The 18,610-nt window shown below is 43.6% G+C and overlaps 1 protein-coding gene across 3 annotated transcripts in view; it reads right to left on the bottom strand.

Moving 5' to 3' along the window:
* The window catches only part of LOC149460293 (major histocompatibility complex class I-related protein 1-like), a 125,518-nt gene that overhangs the window by 91,222 nt on the left and 15,686 nt on the right, over nucleotides 1–18,610 (bottom strand). For all 3 annotated transcript variants that reach the window (XR_016313087.1, XM_089679827.1, XM_089679828.1), the window contains exon 2: nucleotides 8,322–8,600. Coding sequence is in view for 2 of the 3 variants with exons in the window: in XM_089679827.1 (XP_089535953.1) it covers nucleotides 8,322–8,326 (5 nt within the window). In the remaining variant the exon portion in view is untranslated. The remainder of the gene's footprint in view (nucleotides 1–8,321; nucleotides 8,601–18,610) is intronic.

Below are 18,610 nucleotides of genomic sequence, written 5' to 3'. Positions count from 1 at the left end.
GTCTGAAGGCAGCCACCAACCCACCAAGCTGACAGGAAGGACAGTGTGAGTACTCTTACTTCCCCTGGGCTGGATAAGGGGAGAGGGCAGTCAGATGGGAAACCCAACTAGCTCCTCATCTGGGACTGCCTGGGCTAAATTAGCGGCTTCCGGGCCCCCTTGCCCAGGGAATACCGCAGCTGCAGCTGAGTGGAGAGGAGGATGCATTTGGGGTCTGAGGAGGTACATCAGATAGCTGAAATGCTCCTAAAGGAGACTATTTTTGTCTAAAGTCTTGTATATAGTTGCTAAGGAGTTCATCCTCAAAGCTCACAGTTCCCTTGGGCATCCCATACATCCTTCAACCGCATCCAAATGTGAAATAAATTGTGTGTTGCCTGGCTTTGCAGAGCTGTAGGGGGACCCAAAACTCAGCGACCCCTAATGGGGTAGTGCTACATACACTATATTGCCAAAAGTATTGGGATGCTTTAATGGCATCCCAGTCTTAGTTCATAGGGTTCAATATTGAGTTGGCCCGCCCTTTACAGCTATAACAGCTTCAACTCTTCTGGAGAGCCTGTCTACAAGGTTTACGAGTGTGTCTATGGGAATTCCCTCTTAGATTGTAAGCTCCAAGGAGCAGAGCCTTCCTAACCCTCTTGTATTGAACTGTATTGTTGCAGTATTGTCTCCCGTTATATTGTAAAGTGTTGAGCAAACTGTTGGTGCCAGGGGTGGACTGACAACTCATGGGGCCCCCGGGCAATAGGGGATCATGGGGCCCCTGTGTCCTTGCCCAAACTCAAAAAAGCCTATGAAAAAGGTACCAGGGGCATCTCATGGGGCCCCCTACTGACCCTGGGCCCTCGGGCAGTGAAGAAACATTGAAGCAACATTGATAAGAAAGGTTCATTATGAGTCTTGTTGAGTGTCACTTTATACCTGCATAGCTGCTACAAGCAAAACAAATTTTCTTTAGAGCTGGTTGGCTCCTGGCCCAGGTTGTCATTACATACTGAGGACCCATGAAATTTACCGAGCTGTAGAAACTCTCTAAGACTCTCTGAGAGTAATATCACCTATTTTGCATATGCTGTGATGTACATGTAGCATTTAGGAGTCACTAGAGATTTAGGTCATCCTATAGTCCTACACAGCCAGGCAACATGCGTTTTTCACAGACGTGCATGCCAGAGATGGTAAAACAGTCCTTGAGCTTGGTTTGTAAGTTTTATTAGGGGAAATAAAATTGGATGGGGTAAGGGGTGTATGGGATGCTCAAAGGAACTGCAAACTGAGGTCAACTTCCTAGCAACTATGTACAAGTCTTTACACAGCAAAATTCTCTTCTTGGAGAGCTATCCAGCCCCTCCTGGTGTACCACCCCAGAACCCAGATAATCCTCCTCTATCCAGCTGTCTGAAGGAATCCCTGGACAGGGGATCCAGTGCCTGCCACTTTAAGGTGAACAGTCCTGGGGAAGGAGATAATTCAGATTTCCACCAGAATGATCTTTCCCCTTAACTGTTCCAGGGCGTGTACACTCAGTCCTGTTCCTATGAGCTGGTGGGTTGGTAGCTGCTTTCAGGCCTTCCCTTAGGCTGTCTCCTTCCCTGCTGCATATTTGGTCCTCGCTCTGGGGGCCAATGAGGTCTGAACTTTCTTCCTCTCCAGCACCACTGCCAGGAGGTGAGTCCCTTTCCAACTGGGCCCTCTCCCTGGCTCCTGCTTCTCAGCCTTCTCTCTCTATCTTCCATCCAAACTCTCCTGCTACTGAGCAGGCTCAAACACTCTTAAGGGCTGTACTGACCCCATGCCAAGCCTCCTGTTTGGAGACTGGCCAGGATCCCTTGATAGTGCAGACCAGCCACTCCTCACCCCCTCCCACTGCTTCTAGAACTTTCTCCAAAATTTTAAAGAAGGGGAAAGTTCCAGAAAGCTGGTCTGCAGATCATCCCTGATCAAACGTTTACCCTCTCTGATTGCAGGGTGCTACTCAGCCTTTAGCTAAAAATATTCAGCTAGATCCCGCTAGCTACCTAGGAGGGTGCTACATAAGGTTAATGTCACCTAAACTGATCGCAAGGCATAATTAGAGGCCGATTATAGCTAGATTACAGTAAAGGTGCAATTGATCATTTTGGGGTAAAATCTAGTTCGACAAAATTAATGCCCAATAGATAGGGAGGCCTGAGATAAGCAGTTCTAAAATCATAAAGATTGCTCAGTTCTTACACTTCTGCAGGCCATAGATTTGTAAAAAATCTCAATTTTTCTTCCGATAAACAAAAAATCGGTTGGTCGTAAAGCCAATTAGAACACCAATTTGAACGGAAATCGGCAGATAAATTCTTTGTAATTTTCACCTCTACAGGAAATGATGTCGTTTTTTGGGCGGAAATGCTGTTGTGTTTTGGGAGGAAATGCTGTAGTTTTGTCGTTAGAAATGATGTAGTTTGGTGACCTTTTCGTCCCTCCCTCTTTTCGTAATCTGCTGGCATGACATCAGCAACGTTTCAATCCTACGAATTTTCTTTGTTTATTGTATTAAAATGCCCAAATTGAACCACAAAAAAAAACTGGCCCTTATAGCACTTGCTGTGTAAGCACTGGAGGAGAAGGAAAACAAACAAAAAAAGAAAGCAAGGAAGAGCAGAGTATGGTGCAAAGACTGGCTTCTTAAACGTGCACATTTTTCACACATGAACCTGCTTTGTAATTTGAAAGAAAATAATCCTAACGACTTCAAAAATTATCTGCGAATGTCCCAGCAGTCTTTTGAGCTGCTCCTAAACATGGTTGCACCGCACATTGCGAAAAAATTCACTTACATGCACAAACCCATCAGTGCAGAAGAAAGACTCATTGCAACCCTCCACTACCTATCAACCGGAAGATCCTATGAGGACCTCAAGTTTTCAACTGGTATATCCGCACAGTCCTTGGGTTGTATAATCCCCGAAACATATCCCAGAAAAATATCACGCGTGCTAAAGACAGAGTATTTGAAGGTAGATATTATATAAATATATGTGTGAAAGAAAATGTGTTTTTTTCATTTGTGTTTTAATTTTTTGGTTTATTTTATTATTTATTTTATTGGTTTGGTTTATTATGACTTCTTTTGTGAAGGTTGGAAGCATTAACAATACTTGTATTGTCATTAATGTACAAGATGTACAGTGCACTTTTGTTTCCAAAAAAAAAAGTTTAAAATTTTTGGTATTTTCATACTGAATAAAAAATAATGCTATTGATACTGTCTATCTACATGTGTCAATAAAGCTTTGCTGGTTTAAAAGTATATTGCTGTTCTTTTTTCAAATACAGTGAGCAACAGAAGTATTTGAACACCCTGCGATTTTGCACGTTCTCCCACTTAGAAATCATGGAGGGGTCTGAAATTCACATTGTAGGTGTATTCCCACTCCGAGAGACAGAATTAAAAAAAAAATTCAGGAATTCACATTGTATGATTTTTAAAGAATGTATTTGTCTTGCACTGCTGAACATAAGTATTTGAACACCTGAGAAAATCAGTGTTAATATTTGGTACAGAAGCCTTTGTTTGCAATTACAGAGGTCAAAGGTTTCCTGTAGTTCTTGACCAGGTTTGCACACACTGCAACAGGGATTTTGGCCTACTCCTCCACACAGATCTCCTCTAGATCTGTCAGGTTTCGGGGCTGTCGCTGAGCAACACGGAGTTTCAGCTCCCTCCAAAGATGTTCTATTGGATTTAGGTCTGGAGACTGGCTAGGCCACTCCAGAACCTTGATATGCTTCTTACGGAGCCACTCCTTGGTTATCCTGGCTGTGTGCTTCGGGTCGTTGTCATGTTGGAAGACCCAGCCACGACCCATCTTCAATGCTCTGACTGAGGGAAGGAGGTTGTTGCTCAAAATCTCACAATAAATGGCCCCATTCATCCTCTCCTTAACACAGTGCAGTCGTCCTGTCCCCTTTGCAGAAAAGCACCCCCAAAGCATGATGTTACCACCCCCATGCTTCACAGTAGGGATGGTGTTCTTGGGATGCAACTCATCCTTCTTTTTCCTCCAAACACGACGAGTGAAGTTTAGACCAAAACGTTCTGCGTAATGTTCTACTGACAGTGACCTTTGAAACTGTGGTCCCAGCTCTCTTCCCGTCATTGACCAGCTCCTCCCTTGTAGTTCTGGGCTGATTCCTCACCTTTCTTATCATCAGTGATACCCCACAAGGTGAGATCTTGCATGGAGCCCCAGTCCGAGGGAGACTGACAGTCGTCTTTAGCCTCTACCATTTTCTAACAATTGCTCCAACAGTTGATCTATTTTCACCAAGCTGCTTGGCAATTGCCCCGTAGCCCTTTCCAACCTTGTGGAGGTCCACAATTTTGTCTCTGGTGTCTTTTGACAGCTCTTTGCTCTTGCCCATGGTAGTAGTTGGCATCTGACTGACTGTGGGGTGGACAGGTGTCTTTAAAGAGCTCAGACAGGTGTTACTAAGTTAGATTAATGAGTGGAGTAGAGGTGGACTTTTTAAAGGCACAGTAACAGGTCTTTGAGAGCCAGAATTCTTGCTGTTTCTTAGGTGTTCAAATACTTATGTTCAGCAATGCAAGACAAATAAATTCTTTAAAAATCATACAATGTGATTTCCTGAATTTTTTTTTTTTATTCTGTCTCTCAGAGTGGGAATGCACCTACAATGTGAATTTCAGACCCCTCCATGATTTCTAAGTGGGAGAACTTGCAAAATCGCAGGGTGTTCAAATACTTCTGTTGCTCACTGTATTTGAAAAAAGAACATACTTCTGTTCCTCACTGTAAATATATATATATTTATATATATATTTACAGAAAGTGTTATAAGTGTTAATTATGCAATACATAACATTAATTACGGGGTATTTAAGCACTACACAATAAGCATAGTGGATGCATGTTATTCTGTTTATAAAACACAAAGTTTACTGCACAGAAATACATGACATGACATGACATACTGTTCTGGTTACACACTAAAACTTTTGACCTTTCTCCCGGATAAGAAAATTAATTCCTTAAGAAACTTCCAGGTCATCGCACATGCGCATTAATTTGTCGTTTAGAAAATCGGGGGATATTGCCATCAATGGAGGAAATTCGGTCATTTTCTAAAAAATTTCCAGCTACAACGATTTTCAAAAAGACAAAAAAACACAAAAAAAGCAGACAAAATTGCCAATACACGACTAGATTATTGGCGGAGTTGAAAGTCGTCAGAAAAATCGCAGGATTTTTCGCAACTCTATGGCCCCCTTTACTCTTGTATACAAATACTCCACAAATAACAGCTGCAACAACAAGACAGATGATGGCAGGAACAATCACAATGGTCCATGGTCTCATGTTGGGTTCTGAGACAGAAACACAGTAGAATGGAACATCTTAAGACACTTACGGGTATTCTAATCAAATGATAACATAATTATTACTGGGAAATATGACTCATATGGAAATAAAGAACATTCAGCACCCTTCCACTAAACATTTTAAGTGAACAGATTTTCTTGGCGTTAAATCTGGGTAAACAGTTATATATAGTAGTGTAGCACACACGTACTTGTTGGCTGGTATTTTAATGAATGTTCTCTGGCTCAACCTGGTAACTCCCCAGGCTCCCTTTATTAACATGTACAGGAATAGCATATCCTGATTTTATTTAGCTGGTGTACTCTTAAATAGTATATATTATATATTGATATTGTGGGGAATTCAGCTCAATGGTAGAAGCAGTTTTAGTGAACTGTGGTTTTAGGACTTGTAGGCCCGCTTCTATTACAAATAAAGCCATTACATTGGAGTTTACCACACAGGATTATTCACTATCAAACAGACAAAGTTAAAATAATATGGAGCCACCTGTCTCTCTCTCTCCAGCAGTACCACTGCTTAGGCCCCAAACCTTGCTCTTTGGCTTTTGATTGGTCCCTCAGACCATCTCACCCAGCTTTCCTGGCTCCCTGGGTTCTCCTGGCTCTCAGCTTTTAGTTGCAGCACCCTGCGGCAGGGGCTCACTCTTTGTCCTTGTCTCCCAGCCTGACACCTCCTGGCTCTTGGGTGGAGCTTACCTGTACCCTCAACATGGCAGACCTGTCTCCTGAGTGGAGAACACCAGGTTCTGAATGGGAGCCCTGAGCTATGCCTAAGATTATTAAAAAGGCTGTGAGTGCCTGGACACACACCCTGCTGTTCTTCACCAAGACATGGACACTGAGTTGGAGATCCTTCCCAAAGCATGTAGAAATCCCTTAAAGTGGAGTTCCAGCACGTACATGCGTGGTGGGCACCAGGGTGAAGCCGCAAGCTGTCGCAGCCTGGTGCCTACAGTAGAGATGCCGGAGCCGTTGAAGACAGAAGGAGAGAAGGCATGGCGCGGGTGAGTACATTGCTGGACCCCGGGACAGGTAAGTGTGTGTTTATTAAAAGTCCGCAGCTACAGTTTTTGTAACAAATCCTGCAGCTGCTGACTTTTAATATAAGGACACTTACCTGTCCAGGGATCCAGCAGTGTCCTCACCCAAGCTGATTCTTCAATTGGCTTTGGGTGCAGGTGTTGGCATCTTAAGTACTGGAAATTGACAGTGAAGCCTTGTGGCTCAACAGCCAGTTTCCTACTGCACATGGGCAAACCACAGTGCACTTTGTGAATGATCAGTGTGTTGGAAAGTTTGAAGAGTCCCAGAAGGCAGCGGGGGAAGGAGGGGGCTGAACTTTTTTGCTCAGATCGCCATGGCACATCTGACTGGACGTGAGAGCAGGTGTACCTGTCAAAACCAGATACCTGCTCCTACAATCCCACAAGATGTTCAAGTATGTGGTCCGGTATGGTTCTGGGGGGGGGGGGGGGGGCACACACCTGCTGCCTGTCCCAGGCCTGTCTATTGGTCTTGTATGAGGATTCCACACACACACACACAAAAAAAAAAAATTCTCTGAAAAGTTACTTTAAACAAAAAAGGTTAATGATCCACTATGTTTGTAAGCCATTACAGCATCTTCAACACTTGGCCAAAAGTTCAAAGCAAATATAAATACAATCCAAATGATCTAAAGTGAGAGATATTTATATGATTAGTATAAGCAAGTCCTTTACAGAAAGATAACTTTAAAGTGTTAGTAAACTGTAACTTAAAACTTGTACCTGCAGGTAAGTTTATAATAAGTCTTACCTGTAGGTATTATGAATATCTCTAAAACTTGTGCCATTTAGTAGATATTCACATTGCTCCAGCTGATGACATCACTGCAAATGTGCATTGTGCTCTGTATCCAGGGCACACTGAGCTTGCCCTGAATGCAGAGAATGCCATGTCGTGATCGTGACTTCCGTGTGCATCATCATGGCTCAGCCATTAAAATGGCCAGAGAGCATGAACCCAAGACTGGGTGAAAATAGGAGGACCAGGAGGGATGACAGCTCAGTGCTGGATGGCTTCATTTAAAAGGTAAATCTGTCAAGATGGCATAAACCTGCAGAGGTTCATATAAAAAAAAAAAAAAAAATCAGTAACGTTTATTTCAAAGTATTGTGGTAGGGCAAGGGCATGCCACGCGATTAGGCAGTTTGAGCCAGTTTTTGTAGGCAGCAAGCACATTTATTATTATTATATTATACAGGATTTCTATAGCACCAACAGTTTGCTCAGCGCTTTACAATATAACGGGAGACAATACAGTAACAATACAGTTCAATACAAGAGGGATTTGAGGGCCCTGGGAGCTTACAATCTAGGAGGGAGGGGCTAGTGGTACAAAGGGTAGTAACTGTGGGGGATGGACTGGTTGGAAGAGTTGGACTCTGGGATCAGAGCTTAGGGCCCCACCTTCCCAAGGAGGTCAGTGTGCGAAGGGAGTCATGAGAGGTGCTGGCATGCACCATACTGTCCAGGTCAGGACAGACCAAGGCCCGAGCCTGAAAGAGAGTCCATGAGGAACAGAACAGCTGGGAAGCTGCAAGTAAAGATGCAGAACTGAGGTGCAGAGTCTGTACATGAACACTGGGATGTGTTTGATGGTCAGAAGGACCAAGAGGTACTTGAAGCACTAAAGCTGCCAAGAAGAGCCCTTGGCTGAATGTAATTTTTCTTTATAGGTTTGATGGTGAGAACCCCCTGCGTGGGAAAATGTGCATGTGAGCTTTTGTGTTACTTTTAAATAAAAGTCAGCAGAAAAGGCCCTGAAAACATGTGTAGTAAACTCACTGTTGTTGTGCTAGCAATAACCTAAATTACTCCAAATCATCACAGTATACATAAAAAAGTAAGAAGGTACTGAAAAAGCTATGTTGTTAGTTTTTTCTGTTTTACTCACCCCATTTCACACTGAGAGTTTCAGTCCCCAGACTGCTGTGGTTCACATGACAGGAGTAAGTGTTTCCTTTCCTCATTGGCACTTCCACGCCGACTCTGAGCTGATAGATGCCATCAGGATGGGGGAGAATTGGACTCATTTCATCTGAAGGAACATGGTCTACCTCATTCCTCATCCACTTCACATCCACAGGTCTGGGGTCAAATCCGTACGCCAGACAGTAAAGTCTTGTAACCTCATCGAACTGAGTACGACCCCACACGTTCACCTCTGGAGGAACTGAAAGGAAGATATGATACAGATTGGAACTGCACATGGGAATATATTTTACCTCATGTAATTTGCAAAGGCAGGGGAACTGCAAGAATAACATCATACTATGACATCAGTACCTTAAAAAGTCAACAAACCATAGCCTAAGTTATTATGCTTTGCCTATAGCTCCCTAAGATTATTACCTTGACTCTCACATTAAGAGAGGATAATTTACTGTATATAATCTGTATATTCATATATTCATCATTCAGCTCACAACAATTTTAAGATCACAAGGATAACAAAAGGGTCCATCTAGCAGTGATGAAATTGTGTAACAGAAATGATGTCCATCTACTGTAGTATTGATGATCATATGTCCCATAAAGGCACTGATAGTTCCAAACAATCAACAGAGGAGTTGCATGAAATACTAAGGTCCTTTCCCCCTTTGAATTCATAATATGTCTTCTGTTTGTGAAATTAGCAATGCTTTTGCTTCTCAAGAAATACAAACGGCTATATACATGTAACATTGTAATGCAAATATCACAGTACTGTTCCTGTTTATAAGCTTTAGTACATTACAGTATAAGTACAAATTCTCTATCTGACTAGCTAATAGCATTCAGACGTCTTAACAGAGCGAGTCCCTAAAAGAGCAAAATTATCTTTAGCTCTATCTTTTGTAATGGCAACATGGAAGCAACCATATTTCAGTGCAATATCAGTAATCAGAATAATCAACGCAAATGTCTGTGAAGGTTCTAAAGGGGAAATTGGTAGGATGCAGGCAGCTGCACCCAGAAGGAAAGACCTGATACTGTAGCCTGGAACAGGGGAGCATGAAATTACCCCCCCCCCCTCTTTTATGGGACCTCCCCACTGGCAAAAATCCAGGTTTCAAAGGAAAATGGAGATTAATTATTTTGACCAGGAGGGGAGCAGAGTTATCAGAAGCTGGGATTCATCAGAAGGCCTTCCAGTCTATGAGGTAAAGGAGTTTCCCCCAGGGGAGATTGGAATCCAGGATCTGGTGGACTTCTTATTCCTGGGATGGATTTACAGGAGGAGTGATCAGAGATGAAGGACAGGAAAACTTGTTCAAGAATAACAATTTACTGTAAGAAGCTAAATATGAAAGTAGGTGGGAATATTGAAATTTGGAAGTAAATGGAGCTTGTAACAAACTGGATTGATCCTTGTGGTAATAACATAAGGCCAAATTTCATAGAGGGAGCTTTAAGTCAGAAATGTTTTGTTGCAAGCCAAACCATGTACCTGGGTTTAATAACTGTATCCTTTTGTAGATGTCAGTCAGTTTTGTTTCTCGGAGTAGATAATGGAAGTTGACTCTGGACTTGATAATATATCTGATTTGTATTCTTCTATAAAGCATCCAGGACAGGAACTTCCAGAGCACAAGGGATGGACAAAGGGATATTTGGGTGTTTTTTTATAAACAATGAAAAAATGAAGAATCTTGATTACTGGTATTATGATTATCATGGATGAACTATGCCCATGGCAGAAGGCCAACCCAGTTGTCCTGATGGGAAGACACAAAAAGCTCTGAAGGATTGTTCCAGAAACTGATTTGTTCTTTCAGTCTGCCCACTGGATTGCAGATGATAAACTGAAGGAAACAGTAGCTCCAAGGATTTACAGAGACAGAAGGATTACAGAAGTGCAAGGTGAACTGGACCCCACAGTCAAACACTATAGAAGTTGGCATCCCATGAAGTTTGAAGATATCTCAAATAAATATTGGCACCAAAGCAGCTGCCAAAAGGTAGAGATAGGATAGGTGGGAAATGGACCATCTTGGAGAATTTACCACTACCCAAATGATTATACGGCACCAGGGTTCTTCTGGAAAAGGCAGTGGCAGAAGGGGTCCTGCAGGAGCTTGAGAAAATTTGGCCTGGGCACAGACCAGACAAGCTTTAAAATACTGTTCTATATCCTTTCAGAGCCCAGGCCACCAGTACTAGATAGGAGAATAAATATTCTATGAACTCTGGGATGTTAGGAAAACTTAGAAACATGGGCCCAGCAAAAAAAAAGTTTGGTGTGTATATCCACAGGTATAAAGGTTTTGCCAGGAGGAATGGTTGAGTCTCATATAGAGGTTATATAGAGGTTATGGTTGAGTATCATATATAGGATTCAAATAGATGGAGCAATAAACTTTGGCTCAAAAAAAGTTTCAGAATCTTGCATGTCAAATAAACGGAAAGAGCACCTGCACATGAAGGTAATGAGACTATCAAACCAGAAAAATAATAAGCACCAACAGGCCTATCTATGATTGAAGTGATGTGCAGATTGAAGGTGTTTGCAGGTTCTTATGATCTTATAGATTGTGATTTGCTGATGCAAACCTTCCAAGTGATATTGCCATTCTTCCAGGCCAAGTCATTTTTCTCTACTGGGGCAAACTTCTTCGAGAAAAAAGCCACATGGGTGCTTAAGTCCATTAGGGGACTAAAAAAGGACTGCTCCAACTCCTACAGAAAGTAGCTCCTACAGAACTTCAATAGAGAAAGGCTTGGTAATGTCCAGCCTCAAAAGAACAGGCCATAAAGGAAAGCTTGTTTTAACACGAGAAACACTTCTACTGCTTCGGGTAGCCAGTTCTTGGTATTGGTGTTCTTCCAAATAAGAGCTATGCTTGGGGCCATGAATTGAAGCAGAAGTGAATAAACTGCTGATAACAGTTGGTGAAACTTAGGAAGCGCTGGGTAGCCTTGAAGCTGCTAGGCAAGGGCCAGTTGTTCATAGCAGCAACCTCTTCAGGATCCATGGAGAGTCCATCCTTGCAAATCAAATTTCATAAAGATTTGAGCCCCACAGAGACAGTCAAACAATTCAGAAGTGAGTTGCAATATGTAACAATTCTTTATTGTGATAGCAATCAGGTCTCGATAGTCTATGCAGGGGCAAAGCCAACCACCTTTCTTCCCAACAAAGAAGAACCCCACTTTGGCGGGGCATGTGGATTTTGTAGATAAATCCCTTCTCAAGGTTTTCCACAATATGACATGGCCTTGGTCTCAGGAAAGCTGAGGGGGTATATCCATCTACAGAGACAATAGCACAAGGAATTAAATCAATTGCACACTTATTTGGCCTGTGAGGTAGAAGCTGCTCTGCCTTGGGCTTAGAAATAATGTCTGAGAGACTGTTAGACCTATTAGACATTCAGAAGTCCAGAACAACTCCTTACCACCTGCAAGAAAACCCACATTCAGAATGATTTGATCACATGCTTTTAGATATGCTCAGTAGATGCTCAGGATACTCCTGAAGAGATGAAACAAGACAGGAGCCAGTATATTTTAGAAGTCGTACATGCCTACTGTATAATAGAGAACAATGCCAAAAGGTACTCCTCCTATAAGTTCATGTTCAGGAGGGATGCCTAACTGCCAGTTGACCCAGCATTTGGCACATCCTCAGACCAAACTTCAATGACAGTGTAAGGAAGAATCTGAAAACAACATACGAGAAAGCCCAGGCTGCCTCAGACATCTGAGGGCAGCAAAACAAAAGATAATGATGTGAAAGTAAGGATGCAGGACCTACTGCCTAGTAATAGAGTGCTGTTGAGGAATCTGGGTATCCCTGGGAATCATAAACTAGCTTATAAGTGGAAGTCTCAGCCCCATGTCAGTTGCCCAAATTGCCGGTATACCAGATTCACCTGGAAGGAAGAACAGGTCCATAAAAGACTTGGCACTATAATCAGCTATTGCCACTTGCAGAAGCAGTTTGTGTGCCTCAGCAACCACATTCACGGCCTACCCAGGTTGTATCTCAAAGACAACGTCCAGTGACCAGATATCAGTCTTTGTCACCCCCTTGCACATCTAAGTGAGACATCCGCAACATCTCCAGAATACACCCCTTTTTAACCAATGATACCACAAAGCTCCTAATACACTCCCTGGTTATCTCTCACCTCAACTACTGCATCTCCCTCCTCATTGGCTTACCTTTAAATAGGCTATCCTCCCTCCAGTCCATCATGAATACTTAAAAAAAAATAGGTTGCGTTTAAATACATAACAAAAAAAAAATAACAAAACAATAAGAAACAATATTTTAAATCAAAATAAAATCCAGCAAAAATGAAAAAGTCCAAAAGTTCAAATAATTATTTGATTATTTGAACTTTTGGAGTTTTTCGTTTTTGCTGGATTTTATTTTGATTTAAAATATTGTTTCTTATTGTTTTGTTATTTTTTTTGTTACACTTTTGTATGTATTTAAGCGCAACCTATTTTTTTTGAAGTTTTGTATATCCTATATGTTTATAGGCTAGGTTTTGTAGCTTACTGTTGTCTTATACAATTTCCGTGGCGCTGGTTCTTTACTTATATATACATCATGAATACTGCTGCCAGGCTCATCCACCTTGCCAACCGTTCAGTGTCTGCTACCCTTCTCTGCCAATCCCTCCACTGGCTTCCACTCGCCCAACGAATAAAATTCAAAATACTAACAACTTACAAAGCCATCCACAACTTTGCCCCCAGCTACATCACCAACCTGGTCTCAAAATATCAACCAAACCGCTCTCTTCGATTCTCCCAAGACCTTCTGCTCTCTAGTACCCATGTCACCTCCTCCGATGCTCACCTCCAGGACTTCTTCTGAACTTCTCCCATCCTATGGAACTCCCTACCCTAATCTGTCCGGCTGTCTCCTAATCTATCCACCTTTAGACTATCCCTGAAAACCTCTTTGCTTCTACCAAGTAAACTGCCATTTATTTCTTCCATCAGCTCATCTCCCCAAAAGCTATTACCTTTTGTATCACTCAACCCTTCCTCCTAGATTGTAAGAGCTAACGAGTAGGGCTCTCTGCTTCCATTTTGTAAATGTAAATCCTGTATAATAATAATAATAATTATGGACATAACTTCACTTCTTCTGACAAATGGCGGGAGGTTCAAATTCCTATGCTAATGTGAATCATTTGGTTTTGTGTAAATGCTAACTTTGATGTTTTCTGCTAGCTGTTCATTTCAGTTAATCTAAAGTTATAGACATTATATGCCATTGGACTCTGCCCTTGTTTGGAGATCAAAGATTTCTGGAATGGGGAGCCTGTAGCCAGGTGCTTGTCTAAGAATGACAGGAGGGAGCTGCTGATCTGGAAGAATTCATTAGACGGAGTCATGCAGCAATGCACTGTGGGAACTGTAGTCCTGAGGAAAGACTGTACTGTGTAATCAAAAGCTTTTGAACTACATTACCCAGAAAGGAGATTGCTGGGAGGTGGAGAAATATTTGTGCAACTGGGCCCCAATGCTAGCCTGCTCAGGAGCTAGACTAAAGACTGCTCCTTTACAGCTACTAACCAGAGACCTTTACATATGCTTATGCTAAGGGGTACTTCTCAGGAGACATTGAACCTGTCCTAGCCATTTTCCTACAGTACACACTAGACTAGTTGTAGTATTATTATCCACACTGCAGTTTATAGTTATATGCACTGCTAATTGCTGACTTGGCTGTTTTATGAGTTAATTCCATTCTAGTGGTATAGAACTCTATTCTGAGTTACCTTCGCATAGTGATTATTGTGCTCATTTATGGTTTTCCATTATATTATATTTATCCCCTCTTGACCCCCTGTCGCGGCCACATGTGCATGCTTCTGTTAGCTAGTCACCGTAGGCGTGACGTGTGGGTGGATCCGTGACAAGGTGATCCTTGACAGTTGGTGGCAGTGGTGGGATCTGCTTAATACATTAGTGCATGGTTTATTCATTTAACCCGTGTACTAAAGGTTGGAAGCTTGGTAGATGTGACTGACCTACAGAAGCTCATCAGTGCATAATTTTTGTTTTGTAGAAGACATACTTGGCTATTTGCTCCCCCTCCCTTCTTTGTTTTTCTTTTCTATCTTTTATTTTGGCAAAACGTGAAGATGGTAATCCCAGGAAGATAATTTATTACGCTGGTACCTGAGACAATCCGATGAGACTGTGATTGACCTCTGTGATCTAAAGGACATCAATACAGTTGGCAAGATGAGGTACCAGCTCCTAGGTCAGGGGTGGGCAAACTTTTTGACTTGAGGGCCGCAATGGGTTCATATATTGGACCCGGGAGCCGGACCAAGAGTAGATAGTAATTCATCCCCCATTGTAATCCATCCCCCATATAGTAATTCATCCCCCATAGTAATTCATCCCCCATAGTAATTAATCCCCCATATAGTAATTCATCCCCCATAGTAATTCATCCCCCATAGTAATTAATCCCCCATATAGTAATTCATCCCCCATAGTAATTCCTCCCCCATAGTAATTCATCCCCCATATAGTAATTCATCCCCCATAGTAATTAATCCCCTATATAGTAATTCATCCCCCATAGTAATTCATCCCCCATAGTAATTAATCCCCCATATAGTAATTCATCCCCCATAGTAATTCATCCCCCATAGTAATTAATCCCCCATATAGTAATTCATCCCCCATATAGTAATTCATCCCCCATAGTAATTCATTCCCCCTATAGTAATTCATTCCCCATATTAATTCATCCCCCATATTAATTCATCCCTCATATAGTATTTCATCCCCCACAGTACTATTCCCCCCCAAGTAGTAAGCCAAGTCCCCCCTGTGTCAATTCACTTACCTTTGCTCCGCGCGTTTCTCTCGCCGTGTTCCCGCGCCGTTCCGGTCTTCAGGGCGGACTGTGAGAGGAGCCTAGCTCCCTTCACGTTTGTCACGCTGCCCCGCCTACACACATCCTGACAGCCAATGTTTGCCTGCCCTAGCTGTGTTTTTTTTTTATCACGCTCCGCGGGCCGGATTAAAAGGTCCGCCGGGCCCTAGTTTGCCCATTGCTGTCCTAGGTGCTCTGATAGAGATGGAGTTAGAAAGGCGCACCATGTCGGTGGAACCCTGCAACTGTGCCACTCCAGATGACTGCGTGTATCGGTGTGACTCTGTTCTCAAACCCTCTCTGCACAAGAAATCAGCACTCACACAGAACCTTGATCTGGGAACAAACCTAGAGCTTTTGGGAGGTGATGACCCCGAGGGGCAGTTTCGGCTCATTTCCAAGTTAATACAAATTGAGAGAAAGTACCTACAGGAGATGGAGCAAATTGAGAGAAGGCGCTAACCCAAGACGGTCCAAATCCAGCAGGGTAATGCATTGTTTCCTCCATCTGCATCAAGAACTACAAGAGCCAGACCTACAAGGAGACCTGGAAGTGTGTTATCTGTAACCAAGTGGGACATTACTCCTGTCCAAACCTTTGGATATCTAGCCCACCAGCAAAAGTGGAAAATGTACCCTCTACTGTGTTTCTTGTTGGAGAAAATGGAGGAGGCCACCATTTACTGCAAGTAACAGCGTTACAGTTAGACTACAAGGTACGGGAATCAGAGAATGTCATAGCTCTTTCAGAATTGAGGAGCTGTGAGGATGTGATCCCAGTGGAAGCCATGGCTGTTACAGGGGTTGGAGGAGCCATCCCTGCTGTGCTTATGGCTTGTGTTTTGTTGAACCAGGAGTCTGGAAGTCAAGTGAAAGAAGTGGGCAGAGCAGATCCCACTAATGAAGGAGGCCATGTGGATAGCCTGCAGCCAGTTACCGCAAGCAACAATGTTTCAGTTGGACTCCGAGACAAGGTACCCAAGGATGTCCTAGCTCTTCCCGGATGGAGGAGTCATGAGGATGTGGTCCCAAAGAAATCCACAGTTATTGTAGGGGTTGGAGGAGTTACCCCCATACTACCTGCAGCTTGTGTTGCTTTGCCCCAAGGATCCATAAGCAAAGTAAGAGAAGTAGGCGTAGCAGCTACCACTAACATACTATCGGGTACTGACCTGGGGCGGTTGGTAACCCAGAACAAGTCAACACCTCTGAAGTCTACATTTCCACCTGAGGCCTCGGATTCACGTAATGTACTGTTGAGTGACTCAGTGCACACTGGGAATTCTGGGGAGAGTCAGGGGGTGAAGGATTGTGTGCTAAGGCCTGGCTCTAGTGAATGTCTGGAGACAAGGCCAGGAGAAGAGTTTAATGTCACAGAGGACTCTGCAACTGATAATGTTTTATGTGATGACAAATGTAATGACATGTGCAAGGCAGACCTTCCCTCTGCTGCAGTGGTGACTCGGGGTGCCCAGCAGGTGGCCCTGGACCAGTCATGGCCCACTGCTACAGAGGAACTGTCTGTGGAAGGGCCCAATCTAGCTGGGTTGGATCCTTGTGAACCCGGACCAGAGGGCCTAAGGTCTCCTCAGACTGTTGTCCACCTGGCGCCTGTGGCAGATAGCTTGGAGTCCCCTGGAGCTGTGAGAATTGATGGCAGCCCAGAGGATCTCGGGGGTCTGGCTGAAGGACCGCCAGCGGTGGATAGCAGGATGGGGTTGTATGGGCAAGAGGAATTTGGTTTTGTACCCATGTGTAAAGAAACAGAATGTTCTTCTGAAGTTCCTGGGGAGAAGGCACATTGTGTTTCAGGAAGTCTTGGTAAAGACCAGTGCTGTGTGCCTCTATCCCCTTGTGGCACGGGTCAGAGGATGACCCCTGGTGGAATAAAGTCTTCTGTGGATGTAACCTTTGGCCCCACAGCTATGAGTATCATGAATGAGGATTCATTGCTGTGTACAGCAAAGGAAGGAGCACAGGATGATGGGGGAACACTGACCCCCTCAGAATCTGCTGTCTCAGAGACTGTATCTGACAACACTGTATTCTCGGCGGCTGATAGGTTTGATGTCAGGCTGGAGGAACTCAGGGGTTGTGCTGACCAGTCTCTGGCTGAAGCAGAAAGAGCAGAAGTGTGGGAGACAGGTCAGAGTAGAGGTTCTGAAATCCAAGCCATGGAACCAGGTCCAGATCACCCAGGAACAACCTTATGCCAGGCTCAGGCATCTGGGTGTCGCAACCAATGGCGAACCACCAGATGACCCTGGCCAGGGGCTGAAAATGCTGACAGCACACAATGACAGGTTTGCCAGTACCCGTCCAGTCGATAGTTAGTGGCCAGTGGATGAAATGGATCCGCGGGGGTATCTGCTGACCAGTGGTGACCCAAAACCTTTAGGATCAGTCAGAGAGCAGGGCAGAAGTCATTCCCCATCGGCAGGGGGACAGGCTGAGCTGTCAGTGGTGTCAAGCTTTAGTTGGGAGAACTCCCCCCCTCCCAACCTAGGGAACTTTCCTGGCAGACATGTTAGCCGACCCGTTTAGGCTCAGCTATGCGTCGTCTGGAAGAGGGGATATGTAACGGACATGTAAGATTTGAGTGGATAAAGATTTGATCGGTGGAAATATAGAATCATAGCCATAGCAGGTTTGAGTAGATTATTTGTAGATCAGGCCTTTTCATTACAAATGTGTATTCAGGAACAGCCCTTTTCATTAAGAATGTGTATTGAGTCCATTAGGGAAATTACTCAATAGACATTACAGACAGTGGTCATCATTTAGCATCAATTAGCATTAATTAGTCTATAGCCAGGCCTCCTGGAGGTGACACCTTTGTGTTAATAAGATTATCACCTGCTGGGAAAACCAGTTTGGGAAATAATTACAGCAGACAGGGCAGCTACCTGATGTGGAAAGCCCTATAGGTATATTCATTCATTCATTCATTCATTCATCAAAGCAGTATGTTTAATCTCTCATAAAGGCTGGAAAATTAGTTGGAGAGATATGAACATGCTCCCTTTTTGTAGGGCACGCTGTTCGCTGCATTTGCATATAAAAATCATATTTGTGGCTTGGGGAAGAAGCCAGGAAAATGCAGGGAATGGTTAGGTGGCGCTGGGTTGCGACAGTCGGATGGTGTTTGGTACTGTCGCGATGGGGCTGGTGTCGGAAATCCAATCCCCGACTTGGTGTTCGGGCCGGCCTTGGCCCGATTGAACTTAGGCCGGTCAGCATCCACAGCATCCTGTGAGCGGGTGCAGGAGCAGCCCCCCATGGTCGATTGGCCGAGGACTAATGTCCCGCCTACGTCCATATCCCAATAAATTGAGTACACGGAC

The sequence above is a fragment of the Staurois parvus genome, unplaced genomic scaffold (genome assembly GCF_062004578.1).
Source record: "Staurois parvus isolate SC_StPar_1 unplaced genomic scaffold, SC_StPar_1.0 ptg000232l, whole genome shotgun sequence".
Taxonomy (NCBI): Eukaryota; Metazoa; Chordata; class Amphibia; order Anura; family Ranidae; genus Staurois; species Staurois parvus.
This window is presented reverse-complemented; position numbering and strand designations above follow the sequence as displayed.